The sequence below is a fragment of the Ictidomys tridecemlineatus genome (assembly GCF_052094955.1).
Source record: "Ictidomys tridecemlineatus isolate mIctTri1 chromosome 1 unlocalized genomic scaffold, mIctTri1.hap1 SUPER_1_unloc_3, whole genome shotgun sequence".
NCBI lineage: Eukaryota > Metazoa > Chordata > Mammalia > Rodentia > Sciuridae > Ictidomys > Ictidomys tridecemlineatus.
The window spans coordinates 2,566-17,459 of record NW_027520944.1 but is presented as its reverse complement, the minus strand read 5'-3'; the positions used below and the strand labels follow the sequence as shown (position 1 = coordinate 17,459).

The 14,894-nt window shown below is 36.4% G+C and overlaps 1 protein-coding gene across 1 annotated transcript in view; it reads left to right on the top strand.

The window, feature by feature from the left end:
* The window catches only part of LOC144372199 (uncharacterized), a gene marked incomplete at its 3' end in the record, with an annotated part of 44,168 nt that extends 29,604 nt beyond the window's left edge, over positions 1–14,564 (top strand). The window contains exons 5-9 of the mRNA XM_078035589.1: positions 7,061–7,175; positions 7,331–7,504; positions 10,784–10,890; positions 11,935–12,072; positions 14,500–14,564. Coding sequence (XP_077891715.1) covers positions 7,061–7,175; positions 7,331–7,504; positions 10,784–10,890; positions 11,935–12,072; positions 14,500–14,564 — 599 coding nt within the window. The remainder of the gene's footprint in view (positions 1–7,060; positions 7,176–7,330; positions 7,505–10,783; positions 10,891–11,934; positions 12,073–14,499) is intronic.
* Positions 14,565–14,894: the final 330 nt, after the last annotated feature.

Genomic DNA, 14,894 nt, shown 5'->3' with positions numbered 1-14,894 from the left:
TTTCCATTTAGTTCTGAAGAATCTAGGCTGGCAAGTTTTTCTTTTTGGGTGGGCATGGTACAGAAAGGTTTCCCCAAACCTCAGCAGTGCAAAGAGTATGCAGTGTGGTCCTCACAAGGCCTTTCATCTGCCACAAAACCTCTGTGTTCCATATATGGCTCCCTCCAATTGTCACCTCAACCACCCCCCCAACACTAGACCATTTTATAGGAATCTTGTTTTGTTTAAAAGCATTGACCCAGGTGTTGGGTATATGGCTTAGTGGTAGAGTGCTTTAGCATGTATGAGAACCTGAGTATGGTGCTTATCTCTTTAAAAAAATGACTTGCCAAAATTATTTTTGCCAATGAAAAAGCTTATCAAGGGAGATTGAGGGATACTGGCTGATGTGGGCCATATGTGGAGGTCCTGACCTGAAAGCCTAGAGAAGCCGAGACCATGAGTATCTCCATGCATCTATTCACTCATTTTGCAAATTTGACTGAGTCCTGGAAGATAAAGTGCAAGTCAGTTATGTAGGTTAGAACAGTGTCCAAGATAGTATCTGGTCTCCTTCATTTCAGTTAATATTTAGGGGTAAAATAAATTAAGTACAATAAATACAATAAAGAAGGCTCTGTAAAGGACACAAACTAGGCATTCAGTGTTCAGGGTTCCAAGACTGGATTGCTTCTGAGTGAGGGCTTCATTATCCTGTGAAGGCAGGAAAAGTGGGACAAGGTGCTACCAGAGGCATTGGATTAAGTGCAGGGATATGAAATAATGCCACAGGCCCTGAGGGGAGGGAGCAAGATCAAGGGAGGGTACAAAAGGATTACGGAGATCATTGCCTGGTCATGGGGACTGTGGACCATGGTGAGTATTTTGAACTTTATTCTAAGAGGAATAGGAAGTCATCTGTGCCTGAATCAGGGTGGGTGTCATGGGTTGGCTCCTGGTATAAACTTTCTTCATTGAACTGATTTTGTTTTAACCCAACTGTTATGTTGTTCTCCCATTTTCATTATATCAAGGTCTCTAATTTTGTTGGACCATTCATTTAATGAAGAATTTTTGGTTCCTTGAGTTACCACATTTCTCTGATTCTTCTTGACCCTAGTAGCTTGAAAAGGTGCATGCACATTTGAAGAAACCGTTACTTCTTCTAGACTTAAGGACTTATTTGAGGATGGGAAAGCTTTTTCCTGCAGAGCAGTATGGGAGGACATGCTGACCTAGTATAGCTCTGGTCTAGTGGCATGGAGCAACATCTTTGTTATCTGAGGTTGAAGGATGCGATGCTTCTCTTTTAGCAGGCACAACTGTTGGTAACATGAGAACCTTCATGGTCATTGGTGGCTAGAGCTATGTGAAATCTAGAGTTGCTATGAGGACTAGCTGGGTCATAGATAGTGCCTCTATATCCATGCAGAGAAGACTAGAAAAGGTGAAAGACATATGGGCCAGGCAGTGTGCACACTTTGGTGCAGTGTCAGCTGCAGGCATGTGCAATGTAGACAGGCTACCTGTGGGCAGAGAAGTAGTAAGGAAAAGCCAGGACCAAGGACAGAAACCAGGGCTGGCAAAGAGTTCCTACGAGGTGGGACCTAGTTTGTTAAAGCACAGGACTGTAAGATCAGATCTGATTGTAGACACATAGGGCTTCAGGGAAGGACCAGAAGTAGAGCTTTGCCTGGCTGCTGTGTATCTATAGATCTGGGGCCTAATCATGGATGCATAAAGCTAGAAACCTCATCTGTGAATTGAAGTATGGTGGCAGGGACATGGAGGTGTTGAGGATGGCTGTAAACATGCACTATTTTTTTGTGAGTGGAACTGAGGAGAAACGTGTGCAGTGGCACAGAACAACTCTCTTCAGGCAAAGCTACATGGTGGTGGGGATGGTTAATGGGACTCTGGGTGCTTACATATGTTAATAACACCATGAAACAGAGCTGGTGACACATGTGTATGTAACTTCAGAGGCTGCTAAATATGGTGAGCAGTGGCTCATGACAGGTGTTGGAAGTGGTATTGTGCATGTGCAACTGCCAGTCCAACATCTGGCAGTGTGCATGGATATGGCTGCAGGTGTACACCCATCACATGGGATTGTGCCTCCAGTATGGGCTGCAGTCTTCATGTTCTCTTGCACAGGAAAAGGCTGTTTGGTGACCTTGAGTCTGGATTTGTGGTAACTCTAGCTGAGGTTACCTTGGGTAGGCAGAATCTAGAGGTAGTGGTACAGGTGCTTGGAGATTGTGAATGCAAACACCTTTGAGGCTTTTTGTAGTAGGGAAAGATGCAGGGTTTCTCTGTGGCTGTTGGTTTCCTCAGTGGCAAAAACTGCTGCAGTCTGTTTGGAGCAAGCACCTGAAGTATGTAATGGCAAACCCTGAGGGAACGCCAGAAATGAAGGCTAGAGTTGTTTACAGGAGACAGTGCAGAGGTTGTGGGGGTTCTGGGCACAGTAGCCACTGGGGACCATGATTTCTTCGGCTGCAAGTTGATCCATGTGTTGCACCACTTCTTTGTTTCAGGTCATCTCCAAATAGCTCATCTCTTCTTCTCTGCTCAGTAATCTGGGTCGGGAGAAACCGAATCAGGACATTTTGGTACTACACTGGAAAGCCTAGGGTGATGGTTGTTACACTATTCTCCTTTTGCTTTTGTGCGGAACTGGTGGGCTGCTTACTCCCTCTTTGTGTTGAGCAGAGCTATGTCAGGGAGTGGTTGATGCAGCAGAGTGACACTAAAATTGCTTTTGGCGCAGTTATTCTATTGTTTTCTTCTAATCTGTTGCTTTAAATTAAATGCATTCCTGAATTTTTCCAGATTTTTTTAATGGACATCTTAAGTCAGGGATCTCCTTTTCTGCCATTTACTGAATAAAGTAATAGGAAGAGTGCAGTATTTGTTTCCTGCTGTGGACATAGGCAGCTGTGCAATGGCAGAGAGGATGAGTCCTGCCCTCCCAGGTCTGGGTGTGGGGGGTTCTCACCTGCCTGCCATTGAGGCCCACCTGATTCTGGTGGGGCATCTCACTCACTGTATGGGTCTTGGGGGGGTCTCAGAGCAGTCCCACCTGGTTCTTGGTGGGTTCTGTACAGAATAGCCAGGCGCTGATCACAGTACAGGGGGCGGACCTTCCAGGAGCCAATCACCTAGGGCCATGCAGATTGTGGAATGTGCATTTGTGTTTATCAGTGTCACCTGGCAACGACTATTTTGCCAGTTGGTTGGCAGATAGGCAACGACAGACCTGCTTTAGCAGGACACTTGACAGAGGTTGTTACCTAATTGTATTTAGGATGGATAGAGCCTGGAGACAGTTTATTTATATAAGCCTGGGAATCAAGTTTTTCGGATATAACCCTCTTGATAAGCTCCACCAGGCTGCCAAAAATGGTGAACTGGGAAGAATTAAGCGTTATCTGGGACGTGGATGTAATGTTAATCGCATTGATCGTAAAAATAGGTAATAGGGTCTGGGAGGCCAGGGACTGAGGGGTAAGGGACCAATGGGCTGATGGAATTGAAGCCTGCACCATCCAGGCTGTGTCAATGGGAGCAGAGCAGAAAGGATACCAGTTCTCCTTTCACCAGAATATTTGACTTTAATATTCTGTGGGGTCCTCAATATCCAGGACCTGCACACCTTGGAAGTTCAGTACCCAGGACTTCTAATGGGCAGCTAAACAAACCAAATTTTTAACTGGTTTCCCAGAAACTTAAAATTTCCCTATAAGGTCACTGATTTTTTTTTTAAAATAAATACACACAACAGCTTTTAATGTACACATTTTCAAAAGCATTGAAAAATTTTCAGATGTAATCTATTACCTGTTGTGTCTCAAGAGCCTCACAAGAACTCTGAATTGGGAAGATGGCTCCATGTTATTTCTTCTTTTTTATATTTTTAAAATTCCTTCACACTAGTATATTTAGGGGTGTGTCTTCCACCTCTAAAAATAAGATTTTACTTATTTCTCACATGCTTCACTCACTAATTTATGCAATTCTTAGGATAACTTGATGTCATCTTGATCATCCAACCATTTTCATAACAACAGTGTTGACAAGCCCTGAATTTTCTGCAAATAATTCATTAACTTCAGTTAGTGAAGTTAACTACCTTTAACTACCTTTCCACAGAGGACACTAGAGTTCACTGGCAGCTTTCACACTTTCCAAAACACCAAACACAGCATGCTTTTTCAATTTTGTTATCACTTTAAAGTAAAAAAGCATCTGCCAAAAGCTTCTCGCACAAAATTCCAAAATTGCTGATTCCACTGTTCCAGTACCCTTTCCTGTAGTTATCCATTACTGTGTTTCTGTACAAGCATGAAGAGTAGAGCATTGGTTGAGAGCATCCAGGCAGTGCAAGCTCTCAGTCACCAGGGCCAAGGGAGTAGCACACAAAGGGTGCCTAGTCTGTACAGTGCTGCCTGCTGCTGCCCTACTGTAGCTTTCCCTACTCTGTTCTGAAGGGACTAAGAGTATCAAAGGTAGGTCCTGCTTGTGGTTTGTGCATTAGAATACTCACTGACCCCAAATGTGAGCTCTCTCTCTGGTTATCAGTTTCACAAAAAACAAATAAAAATATCTGTACATTTTTTAGTTCCACACGCAGTCATTTAGGGTCATGATGACACTAAGAAAATGTTTGCAATGAACAAAGACTTGCCATTCTGTGTATCAAAATACATTATTAACTTTCACAAATTACTTGTTTGCCAATGGCCAAAAGATTAGTGACTGGAACAGGATAAAAAGAATACTCAAATATCTGGAAGGGAGAGTAAAATGGAATTGGTAGGTAGTGGCATGCACAGTTTTAAATGTGGCACAGCAGTTGTCAGTAAATCATCTATTTGAGGAGCAATAAACAGCTCAAGCCATAATCAACAGCCCAATACCACTACTCTTCATCTTCAAAATATTGTAGCTGCGAAATTTATTTCATTTGTTAGACTTAAATTCCTTCTATTGCCAAGGACATAAATATTTTTTCTATGTTCATATGTCACTGTCACTTGAGCATCTGTAAAATTAGAGTATTTTATCTGATTAAATTAGAATTCCAAGGTTGGAAATGTAGCTCAATGTTAGAGCACTTCTTGCCTGTCAAAGCAAAGGGTAAGGGTGCAATCCCCAGCAAAACAACAACAACAACATTGTCATCATCATCAACATAATAAATTTTAAAAAGAGAGGTAGGAAAAAAAAGAAGTCTTCTTTCAAATTCATTATTTCTTAGAACGCCTTTGCCAACATGAAGAAAGCATTTATGTTTTCTTCTAGTACATTTCTATATAGATGTCCTATAGTGCATTTCATCTATTGTAGATATTACTATACATACATTTCTTATATATGTATATTTTATTTTACATATGCAATTATAGGTTAATAATTTTGTTTTGGTGAGAATAGAAGAGAGCAAGTATAAAAGATTATTACTCCTAAAAAATATTGCTTTACTTTATAAAAGTTTCCCATAAAAATACTAAACTTCTCAACTTTAGTATTTTTAAGTGAAACTTTTATAAAGTAAAGCATTAAAGAATTATTCTTTAATTCTATTCATTTGTACTCATAAAATGAATACGTTTTTAATGTGCAAGAACTGCACAGCTACTTATTTTGTATTTGACATATTCTACTATCTCAGAGAACTCTTACATAAAAACTTTCTAGGTGTGACCAGTTAATTAAAACTGACGTGATAGGACTCAATTTCAAATGAAACGGTTCTTCCTCCTTTTCAATCATGCATTCATGGAGGTAAGAAATTGTAAACGTCCCTTGTGAAAAATTAAGACAGTATTAAATACTGAACATTGAAAATGCCTGATTCATATATAAATCCCATATATATAAATACTGAATTAATTTAACCATACTAATTCATTTGGGTTCTTTTTCCTTTGGCATTAAGTTTGCTTTCGGTTTGGCCTTTTACGGTCATTATTCAGCCTACTTTACCTATCATACTTCTAAAACTGAATTTAAATGCCATCCATGTCATGAGAACTGCCATAAATCTATTGTTTGTCTCACATTTCACTTAAGGTAAGGCACCATGAATTATGATGGTTCTTTATTTTGTTTATGAAGAAAAAATTAAATGCTGCCAATTATAGTTGTAATGCAGCCCGAATTATTAGTGGGATTCCATTGTCAGTCTTGTTAAAATGATAAGAAAAAAAATCATCTTAGACTCATTGAAATACATAGTTTTAAATATATATTTTTAAAAAATCACTACAATACTACTAACTTATTAATTGAAATACTCTTAGTTGATAAAAAGCAATAATATTGATTACAATAGCTACCAATTATGGAGCTGTTGCTGGTGCTACAAAACCTTCAGATGTTTTACAGAGATTCTCCATTAAGCATCCTGGTAGTATCCAGGGAGATACTCATTTTAATCCTTACTTTTTTAGGAAATTAAGGGAGAGTAAGACTGTGGGATAACTAGTACATCACAGAGTCTAAAGTAGAATTCATACTGAAGATGAGCTAAATCTCAAGTCCATCTTCTTTCTAGGCAAGTGGGCTGCTCTGCTCTGGGGATGTGGTTCTGTGGTAGAGCCCTTCCTTACCTAGAATGCTTCAGGCCTGGGTTCTATCCCCAGCAATATGAAAACAAAGCAAACAAAAATAAGTAAATTCAATGGAACCAGGCACAGTCGCACATACCCATGATTCCAGTGACTTAGGATGCTGAGGCAAGAGCATTGGAAGTTTAAGACCACAGTGGGCAATTTAGTGAGACCCTGCATCAAAATTGTTTATATAATAAAAATGTGCTTAGGATATGACTCATTAGTTGAGTAATCCAGGGTACAATCCTCAGCAGTATCAGAAACAAGAAATAAGAAGAAAATGTCAGTGCCTTAGGCTGATCATTCATTAATAAAATAAGTAATGACAGCTACTAAATATTGTACCTTCTTCATAAGAAAATAGAGGAATTATGAGCTACTTAATGTTTATAATTGCATTAATAGTTGTATATTTCAAAAGGTACCTTATGAATTCCTAATAAAGCTTCTTACTTGCACAGAACCCCTCTACATTATGCCTGTGCCTATGGCAGACCAGCAGTGGTGGCTCTTCTAGTGAAGAGGAAATGTAATGTCGATTTGTGTGACAGTGATGGCAACACACCATTGATGAAGGTAGATATACCAGTGGTTTTGCAGGAAATGAATTTGATGAAATGCTTAGAAGAAAAATTGGTTAATGCCATTTAGTTATAACTAATGAACAAAACGTGAAATATTTTTCTTGGATTTCCAAAATTTACAATCTATTTCTTGGTTAAAACCAACAGGCTCTACAATATGAGGAAGAGGAATGTGCAATTATTCTTCTAGAACATGGTGCCAATCCAAATGTTCACAACAACAAGGGTCAAACTCCGCTCCACTATGTTATCTTTTATAGGAACACATTAATACCAGCAAAACTGCTTTCATACAACGCAGATATTGAAGCCAAAAACACGGTATATACATCAATCACTGTTATTTTCAAAATATTTAAAATTTTTCTTAAAATTAACAGTAATGCATGTTAAAAAATACTGATCATAAGCAAATTTTCTTTTTATTAAAATACTAGCAAATGTTGGAAGTTCTCCTCATATTCTTCCTCCTCCTTTTGTAGCTCACGTGTGTATTTAGTTTGCCTCCATCAGTTGAATCCACACTTAGAATTCAAGAGACTCATGCAGAAATCTGAACTTCAAGCTTCTGTGAAGGAATCTGATGCGGTCCCTTTGAGCCATAGTACTGTGTGGTGTGGTGTGCAGGGTTTGCCTCCCACATGCTGGGCACGCATGTTCTTCAGTTTGCTTCTGGCAACTGCAGCACTTACTCCAATCACCTACTTTGCCTCTATAAATGAGGTTACAACTCCTCTTTTTTAATATAGTGTGATAAAGATTTCATGGTGTTTTCTACTGATATACAAGAATATGGACTACATAATATATTATGAATGTCTTTCATATGGGATTAATTGTTTGAATTTAGAATTTGGAAGTTAAATAGTTTTCTCTATATATACTATAAAAATCATGTTCCCATTGGAATTTTTGAAAGGCTGATTAGGTCACTCATTGCTAGAATGGATAAATTATTACTAGAAGTAGATAACTCATGGATTTTGCCAGCTGTACTATGTATCAGTCTTCCGCTTTGTTCCTTAAAAATGCAAATGTTTAGTGCCTTTCATGATGCTACAAGTAATCTGTGTAGATCAGCATTAATCTTGATGATACACAAAATTTCTGAATTAAATTTTTCCTAAAATTATAAGTAACTTTAAGTAGCAATTAAAGTGGATGAGAATAAAAAGAATTTTGGAAAATAACCAAGCATTATGTTACCAGGATTGTCGTTACAAGTGAGAATACATTTTCAATGTTATTTTTATTAGAGTTTATAGTTTTACATAGTAGTTAAATTCATTCCCCCCAAATCTTACATGCATGGAATTCCAGTTGAGTCATTGATTCCCTCTTTTCCATCTGTCTACCCCTCCTCCTCCATTCTCCCCCTCCTATTCTCCTGGACCTCCTTTCACCTGTCTATTTATTTATATTTGGTTGATTCTTTTTACTTATACATAAGGGTGCAATTACCTGTGGCATATTTATATATGCATATAACATGAATTTTAAAGATTTCCTTCTTCATTGCCTTCCCTTTTTCATTATCTCTGTGCCTCTCAATCTTCTTTTTCTACACTAATGATCTTCTTTACATCTTTTGATATTCTGTTCTTCATTTCTTTTTCTTTAATTAACTCCAGCTTCCACATATGAAACATTTTACCTTTGAGTTTCTTATTTGACTTATTTCACTTAGCATGATATTCTTGGATACCAACTCATTTACCAACAAATGACATAATGTATTTTTATGGCTGAATTATAACTCCATTGTATGTATGTGCACCAGAATTTCTTAATCCTTTCATCCATTCACAGGTACTTGGGTTAATTTCATAATTTACCTGTTGTGAATTGTGCTACTGTAAACACACATGTGACTGTATTAATATACAGTTACACGTAAAATTTTGTTTTACTAATTTTGGGAAAATACTGAGTCATGGGATAGCTGTTTCATGTTGTGGTTCCCTTCTTAGATTTTGGGAGATCTCCAAACTGTTTTCCAGGGTAGTTGTACTAGTATGTAGTCCCACCAACAGTGTAAACGTGTGCCTTACCCCCACATTCTTTTTTTTTTTAACCAGGGAGAGGGAGAGAGAGAAGGAGAGGCAGAGGGAGGGAGGGAGAGAGAGAGAGAGAGAGAATATATTTATTATTATTAATTTTTTCATTTTCAGCAGACACAACATCTTTGTATGTGGTCCTGAGGATCGAACCTGGGCCACACACATGCCTGGCAAGCGTGCTACCGCTTGAGCCACATCCCCAGCCCCACATTCTTACCAGTATATATTACTGTTTGTGTTCTTGATAATTACCATTGTGGCTGGAGTAAGATAAAGTCTTAGTGTAGTTTTTATTTGCATTAACGTAATTGCTAGAGATGTAGAAGACTTTTTTTATATATAGTTGGGAAATTTGTGTTTCTTCTGAGAAATTTCTGTTTAGTTCTTTTGCTCAGTTATTGACTGGGTGGTTTTTTTGTTTGTTTGGAGTTTTAAAAAAATATTTATATTTTAATTCTTATTGGAGACAATACATTGATTTTATTTATTTTATGTGCTGCTGAGGATCAAACCCAGGGCCTCACATGTGCTAGGTGAATGCTCTACCACTGAGCCATAATCCCAGCTCTGTGTTAATTTTTTTTGAGTTGGTTATTTCTTTTTGTTAATCCCCTCTCAGTGGATTAGTTGGAAAAATTTTCTCCAATTGCATAAAAATAATATGTTTTTGTATTGAACTTTCTGACATGTAAGATAAATATCTTTCAACTTATAATAAGAGAAGACACAGGAACAATTATGAAAAAGCAACATAGTTTACTCAGACTCTATCAATTTTAAGCAGAAATTCCTTACATTGGAATCTGGGATTCTGATTTCATAAATAAAAAAGAATCAAGTGGACTTGTATAACATGGAGAAAACTTCCATGTTGCTGGAAAAGCTCTCAGAAATATATTCCTGTAACTTCAATTGTTCACATGTGAATATCTCCAATAAAAAATCAGTGTCAAGTAGGTGTTAAGCAATGGAAAAGATATTTCTGTACTACTGGACATACAATGCACAGTTGTGTAAATTTTCTCGAACAGTAAAACAAGGAATCTTTTCTATGAGGCTTGGTATTACTGGAAAAGTAGACGTTCTTCAGAATATGATTTATACACCCTACTAGTGAGTTGAGAATTTGGCTTGTTAGTGAAATATAATACTTACGTCCTTTACTAATATGTATTAGGGAATGGGTCTATTGGGGTATAAAATACAGTTTATGTTCTAAAGATGCTCTTGGTTGAGGAGGGTTCATGTTACATAACTCCAAGATGCCAGGATGAATGGTTGACAGCAGCAAAGATCCATGGAAACAGTAAATGTATGAAGCAGTTTTAGAAATGCTGGAGTTCATGTGGCCACTCTAGGCAGAGGAGAGGCATCTCAAAATGAAAGAGCAGCATGTACGGAAGCAGAATGGGAAGAGAAGAGAGTGGCTACTCTTAATTTACATTATTATTATATGCTGATGTTCATACAGTATTTTGTAAGGTTAACTTCAGTTGAAAAATAGTAATTTTGTGAATAAACTATATTTGTTGTTTTTCAGAGTGGCCAAACACCACTTTTACTCGCCATAAAGAAAAACAGAAAGATGATGGTTGAATTTTTTATTAAGAATAAAGCAAACATACATGAAGTTGATGATAAGGGAAGGTATAGTACTTTATATTTTTTGGAAAAAGGTTAATATTGTAGTAAAATCACTCAAGTTAAAAATATTAAATTAATGGGAATGACATAATCATTGGAATAGAGTGAAATTTATGAACATACACTAAAATTAAGGAGAAAAGCAATTATTCAAACTGAGCAACACAAATAAGAGTATGTAGTATGATTCACATGCCCTTAGAATTATTGGCTGATGATTACTATTTGATTTTGTTGATCACATAATCTTGTGTTAGCTAGAGTTTTCATGTTAGTTTTGTAAAATATAGACTTTTAGTTTGTGCTTTTATTCAGTATTGAACTTTTTAAATTCTCTGCAATATTTCATCTTCTGGTATAGTTTTCTTTTGGAAATGCTGTGTTGAGTACAGATGGACATTGAGAATTATTTTTTCCTTTATATGACTATTTGCTTTAAATTACTTAATTTGTAGAATATTGATTTCAGATTTTTCCTAAGTGACGTCTAATTAGTCTTAACAAATTTTGAACATTTATAATGAAAAAGAGTGTAACATATGCTTGAAATCTGGTTGCAAGATTATACATGTAGCATTGATTTCAATGCCTGGCATATGCTTCTCAGAGTGAATGACTGAAGCAACAATTATTATTAGTATCACCAGTGCTACTGTTATTATGTTATACCTGCAAATACCTTTTTTACTCCTTGACCTTTGGCTGACTGTGAGTTACAATATATTACATCACTCTAAGAAAGAAATGGAGCTTTATTCATTGAAATCTTTGCCAACTCCAGATGAATGACCTCATCATAATTAATGTTCATTGAAGGATTTTAAGTTTGTAACTCTCCCCTTTTGGGACACGTGATTTATTTTTTTATGTGTTTGTTTTCCTTTTAGATTTACAAATGATTTAGAAAGATAAAGATTTGATCTTCCAAGATGTATATGTCTGTTAGTGTATGTAAAGCTAGATGTCAAATTGGTAAAATGTATTACAATGGCTTTTTAAATAAACTTATTAAAATATCTAAATTTGAAGTTATCTCTCTTATTTTAGAACAGCCCTCATGTTGGCTGTGGAACATAAATCAACATACATAGCTGAGCTGCTGCTTCAATGTGGTGTTAATGTGTCTGCTTCAGATAATTGTGGAGAGATTGCCTTGTCTTATGCCATTGCTAGTGGAAATACTGCGTAAGTATTTACATTACAATACTAATCAATATTAGATGTACATACACAATAGTTACACCTGTTGCATCTTATATATGAGGTGAGATTTCATAGCATTACTATGTATGGAACCTTAGTGAGTTAGGACAGTTCATTAGTCAGAAACACTTCAAAGTCTAGCCAAGAAGCAGTGATGATACTTTGATTGGGAAAAGAGAAAGATGGGGAGGGGTAATGGAGGCAAGAAAGATGGTGGAGTGAGATAGACATTATTACCTTGGTACAGGTATGACTGCATATATGATACAATGGTACATCCTGTGAAATCAGAAATGAAAGTTGTTGCAGTTGTGTCCAATGAATCAAATTGCACTCTACTGTCATATATACATAATTAAAATGGATTAGTTATTTAAAAAAAAATAAGTAGTGATGTGTGCATGAGTCACCTTCAAGGTTTGTTCTCTCCTCTATCTTCCCCTCTCCTTTCTTTTTCTTCTCATGCATGCTGGGAAATTTTCCTACCACTGAGATATACCACTAGCTAATATCTTAGGACTTTGTAAACCTTTATCCTTAGGGTTTCCAGCATTATCGAATTCATTTCAAGCATAACCCCTCCTCACAGGGAGAGATAGTATCACACCTATGATTTTATAATTTGCTATTTGAGTCTTGAAATTCCCTGTTTAGCTGAAGTTAGCTATTCTACCATCCCCCTTTAATTTATCAGGGACCTAATGATATCCTTGAAGTGTAAGGAAGATAATTCTGTAGTCAGATGGAGGGGAATAAATAGATTTTTAAATTGTTCCTTTGTCAGTTCTGTTGCTGTGGTGTTTCTGCCAGACCTGGCCCTGCAGTCTGGTAATGAAGAGCTTTTATTTCAAAATATCCTGACTGATCCAATCCCTGAGTCTTCACGGTAACCCATACTTAGACTCAACACTCTTTTTATTTCTCATGCACTTACGCTTTTTTATTCAACAGTTGTTTCCAGCAGAAGCACTCTGCTTTGACAGCTTGGCCTCTAGCTTTGGCCAACAAATACTAAGCACTCTGACCCTTTCACCCTTTTAGGAACCTTATGTGGAATCCCCATATTAGCCTTGCCCTTTCTGGTGCATTATCCTTTTAGGACTTTGTCTTTTCTGTCATAAAATTAAAATCATTCAAATCTATTAGAAAACTTCAAGTAAAGCTTCAAGTAATCTCTGGAAGAAATCAGAGTTTTCTGTCATCCTGGCTAACAGATCTGTGCCCCAAATCCTTCCATCCCTTGAAATAGATTTCCTTTGACTGCAGCGGGTTCCACATCACTGTTTTCCATGGTGAGTGCCAATTTAGATTGGCACTTCTAGTAGTTTTCCCAAGTAATGGAAATTTCCAAGCTGTTGGAATTGCTGCCTAAAGTTTTCAGCATTTATTAAGGTCTGCCTCAAAAGGAATATATGAAGCAGATTCATTGAATCTAAGAGAGCTGAGCCCTATCATGACTCCTCAGTATCCATTGTGTTAAAGAAAATGTGTTCCAAGTCAGTTGGAGATCAACATGGAAATGTAGCTACACTTATCTGCTGATTCTGTTCAACTAGGTAGAGAAGAAATAGTAGTAGTCCAAGTTTTTGGCATTTGTTAATTTCTTGCCTTTGTTATTATTGATTAGTCTCACAGAGGGGATGATTATATTCTCTAATTTAAGGAGATATTTATAAATAGTTATAAATTAATTGTTGATTTGCTTTGAGTTACAAAGCACAAAGAAAAGCCCAATTGATCATGAAAATTAGGACACAAGCATTTTTAAAAATAATTTTAACTTTTGAATATTAGAACCTATGAAAAATGCACATTAGTTCTAGCTGAGATTGTAAGTAGTTAAGTATGCCATTATTTTACTATTTTGCTTAACATGTTTCAATATTATCTTAGTAAATCTCCATAACAACCTGGTGAACTAAAGTGATACTACCCTTATTTTTTAAAAGGCCTTAAGCCTAAGAGAAAGAAGTTGTGCAAGAACAAAAAACTATTTTTTACAGAGACAGGGCATTTTCTGAGTTCAAGCTACACTAGTTAATATATTTACCTGTCCTGTTCTCAATTAATGATCATTTCATCTTTTTTCTTCTTTAACTTCACGCTGTGTGTGCAGTGACACATACATTTACCCCAGCTACTTAAGAGCCTGAGGCAGGACAATTGCTTGAGCCCAGGTATTTAAGATCAGCCTGACCATCATCATGAAATACCATCTCACAAAACAGAAAAAAACATTGTACAAATAATTTTCAAGTTAACAAAATGTTTATAGGGCATACAGATTAGGAGAGCATATGAAAAAGTTCTGATACTAGATCTAAAACATTATAAAGTATTGAATTATATTTGGTCAGTGTTTTCATATGAGTGTTAAAATACCAATTTTATTACTTTTTTCAAATACAGAAACAGGGATTTAATTCTTCAATACATGAAAGAACAATCTAGAACATCAGTAAATTTCAATCCAGGTAAGACTTAAAAAAATGAGTTACTCTTGGTGTTCATGCCCTGTGTAAATAAGAGTAAGAATGTTTGATCACAAAAGAAGAGTGGAAAAAATAAATGTTCAAATTCCATTCATATTTTTATATCTTTCTTGCTCATATAGAATCCAGGATATCTTAATAATTAACTATAAGAAATTTATCATCTAAATGATATTGTCTGAAGAAATTTTACATTAATTTTGACCCTGAAATTTTATGTCTTTGCAGAAGTAAGAATATTTTTAAATTATACATTCTGTTTCATATATGGTCACATGATAGCAGATTGGACTTGTTATAATGTCAACTGTT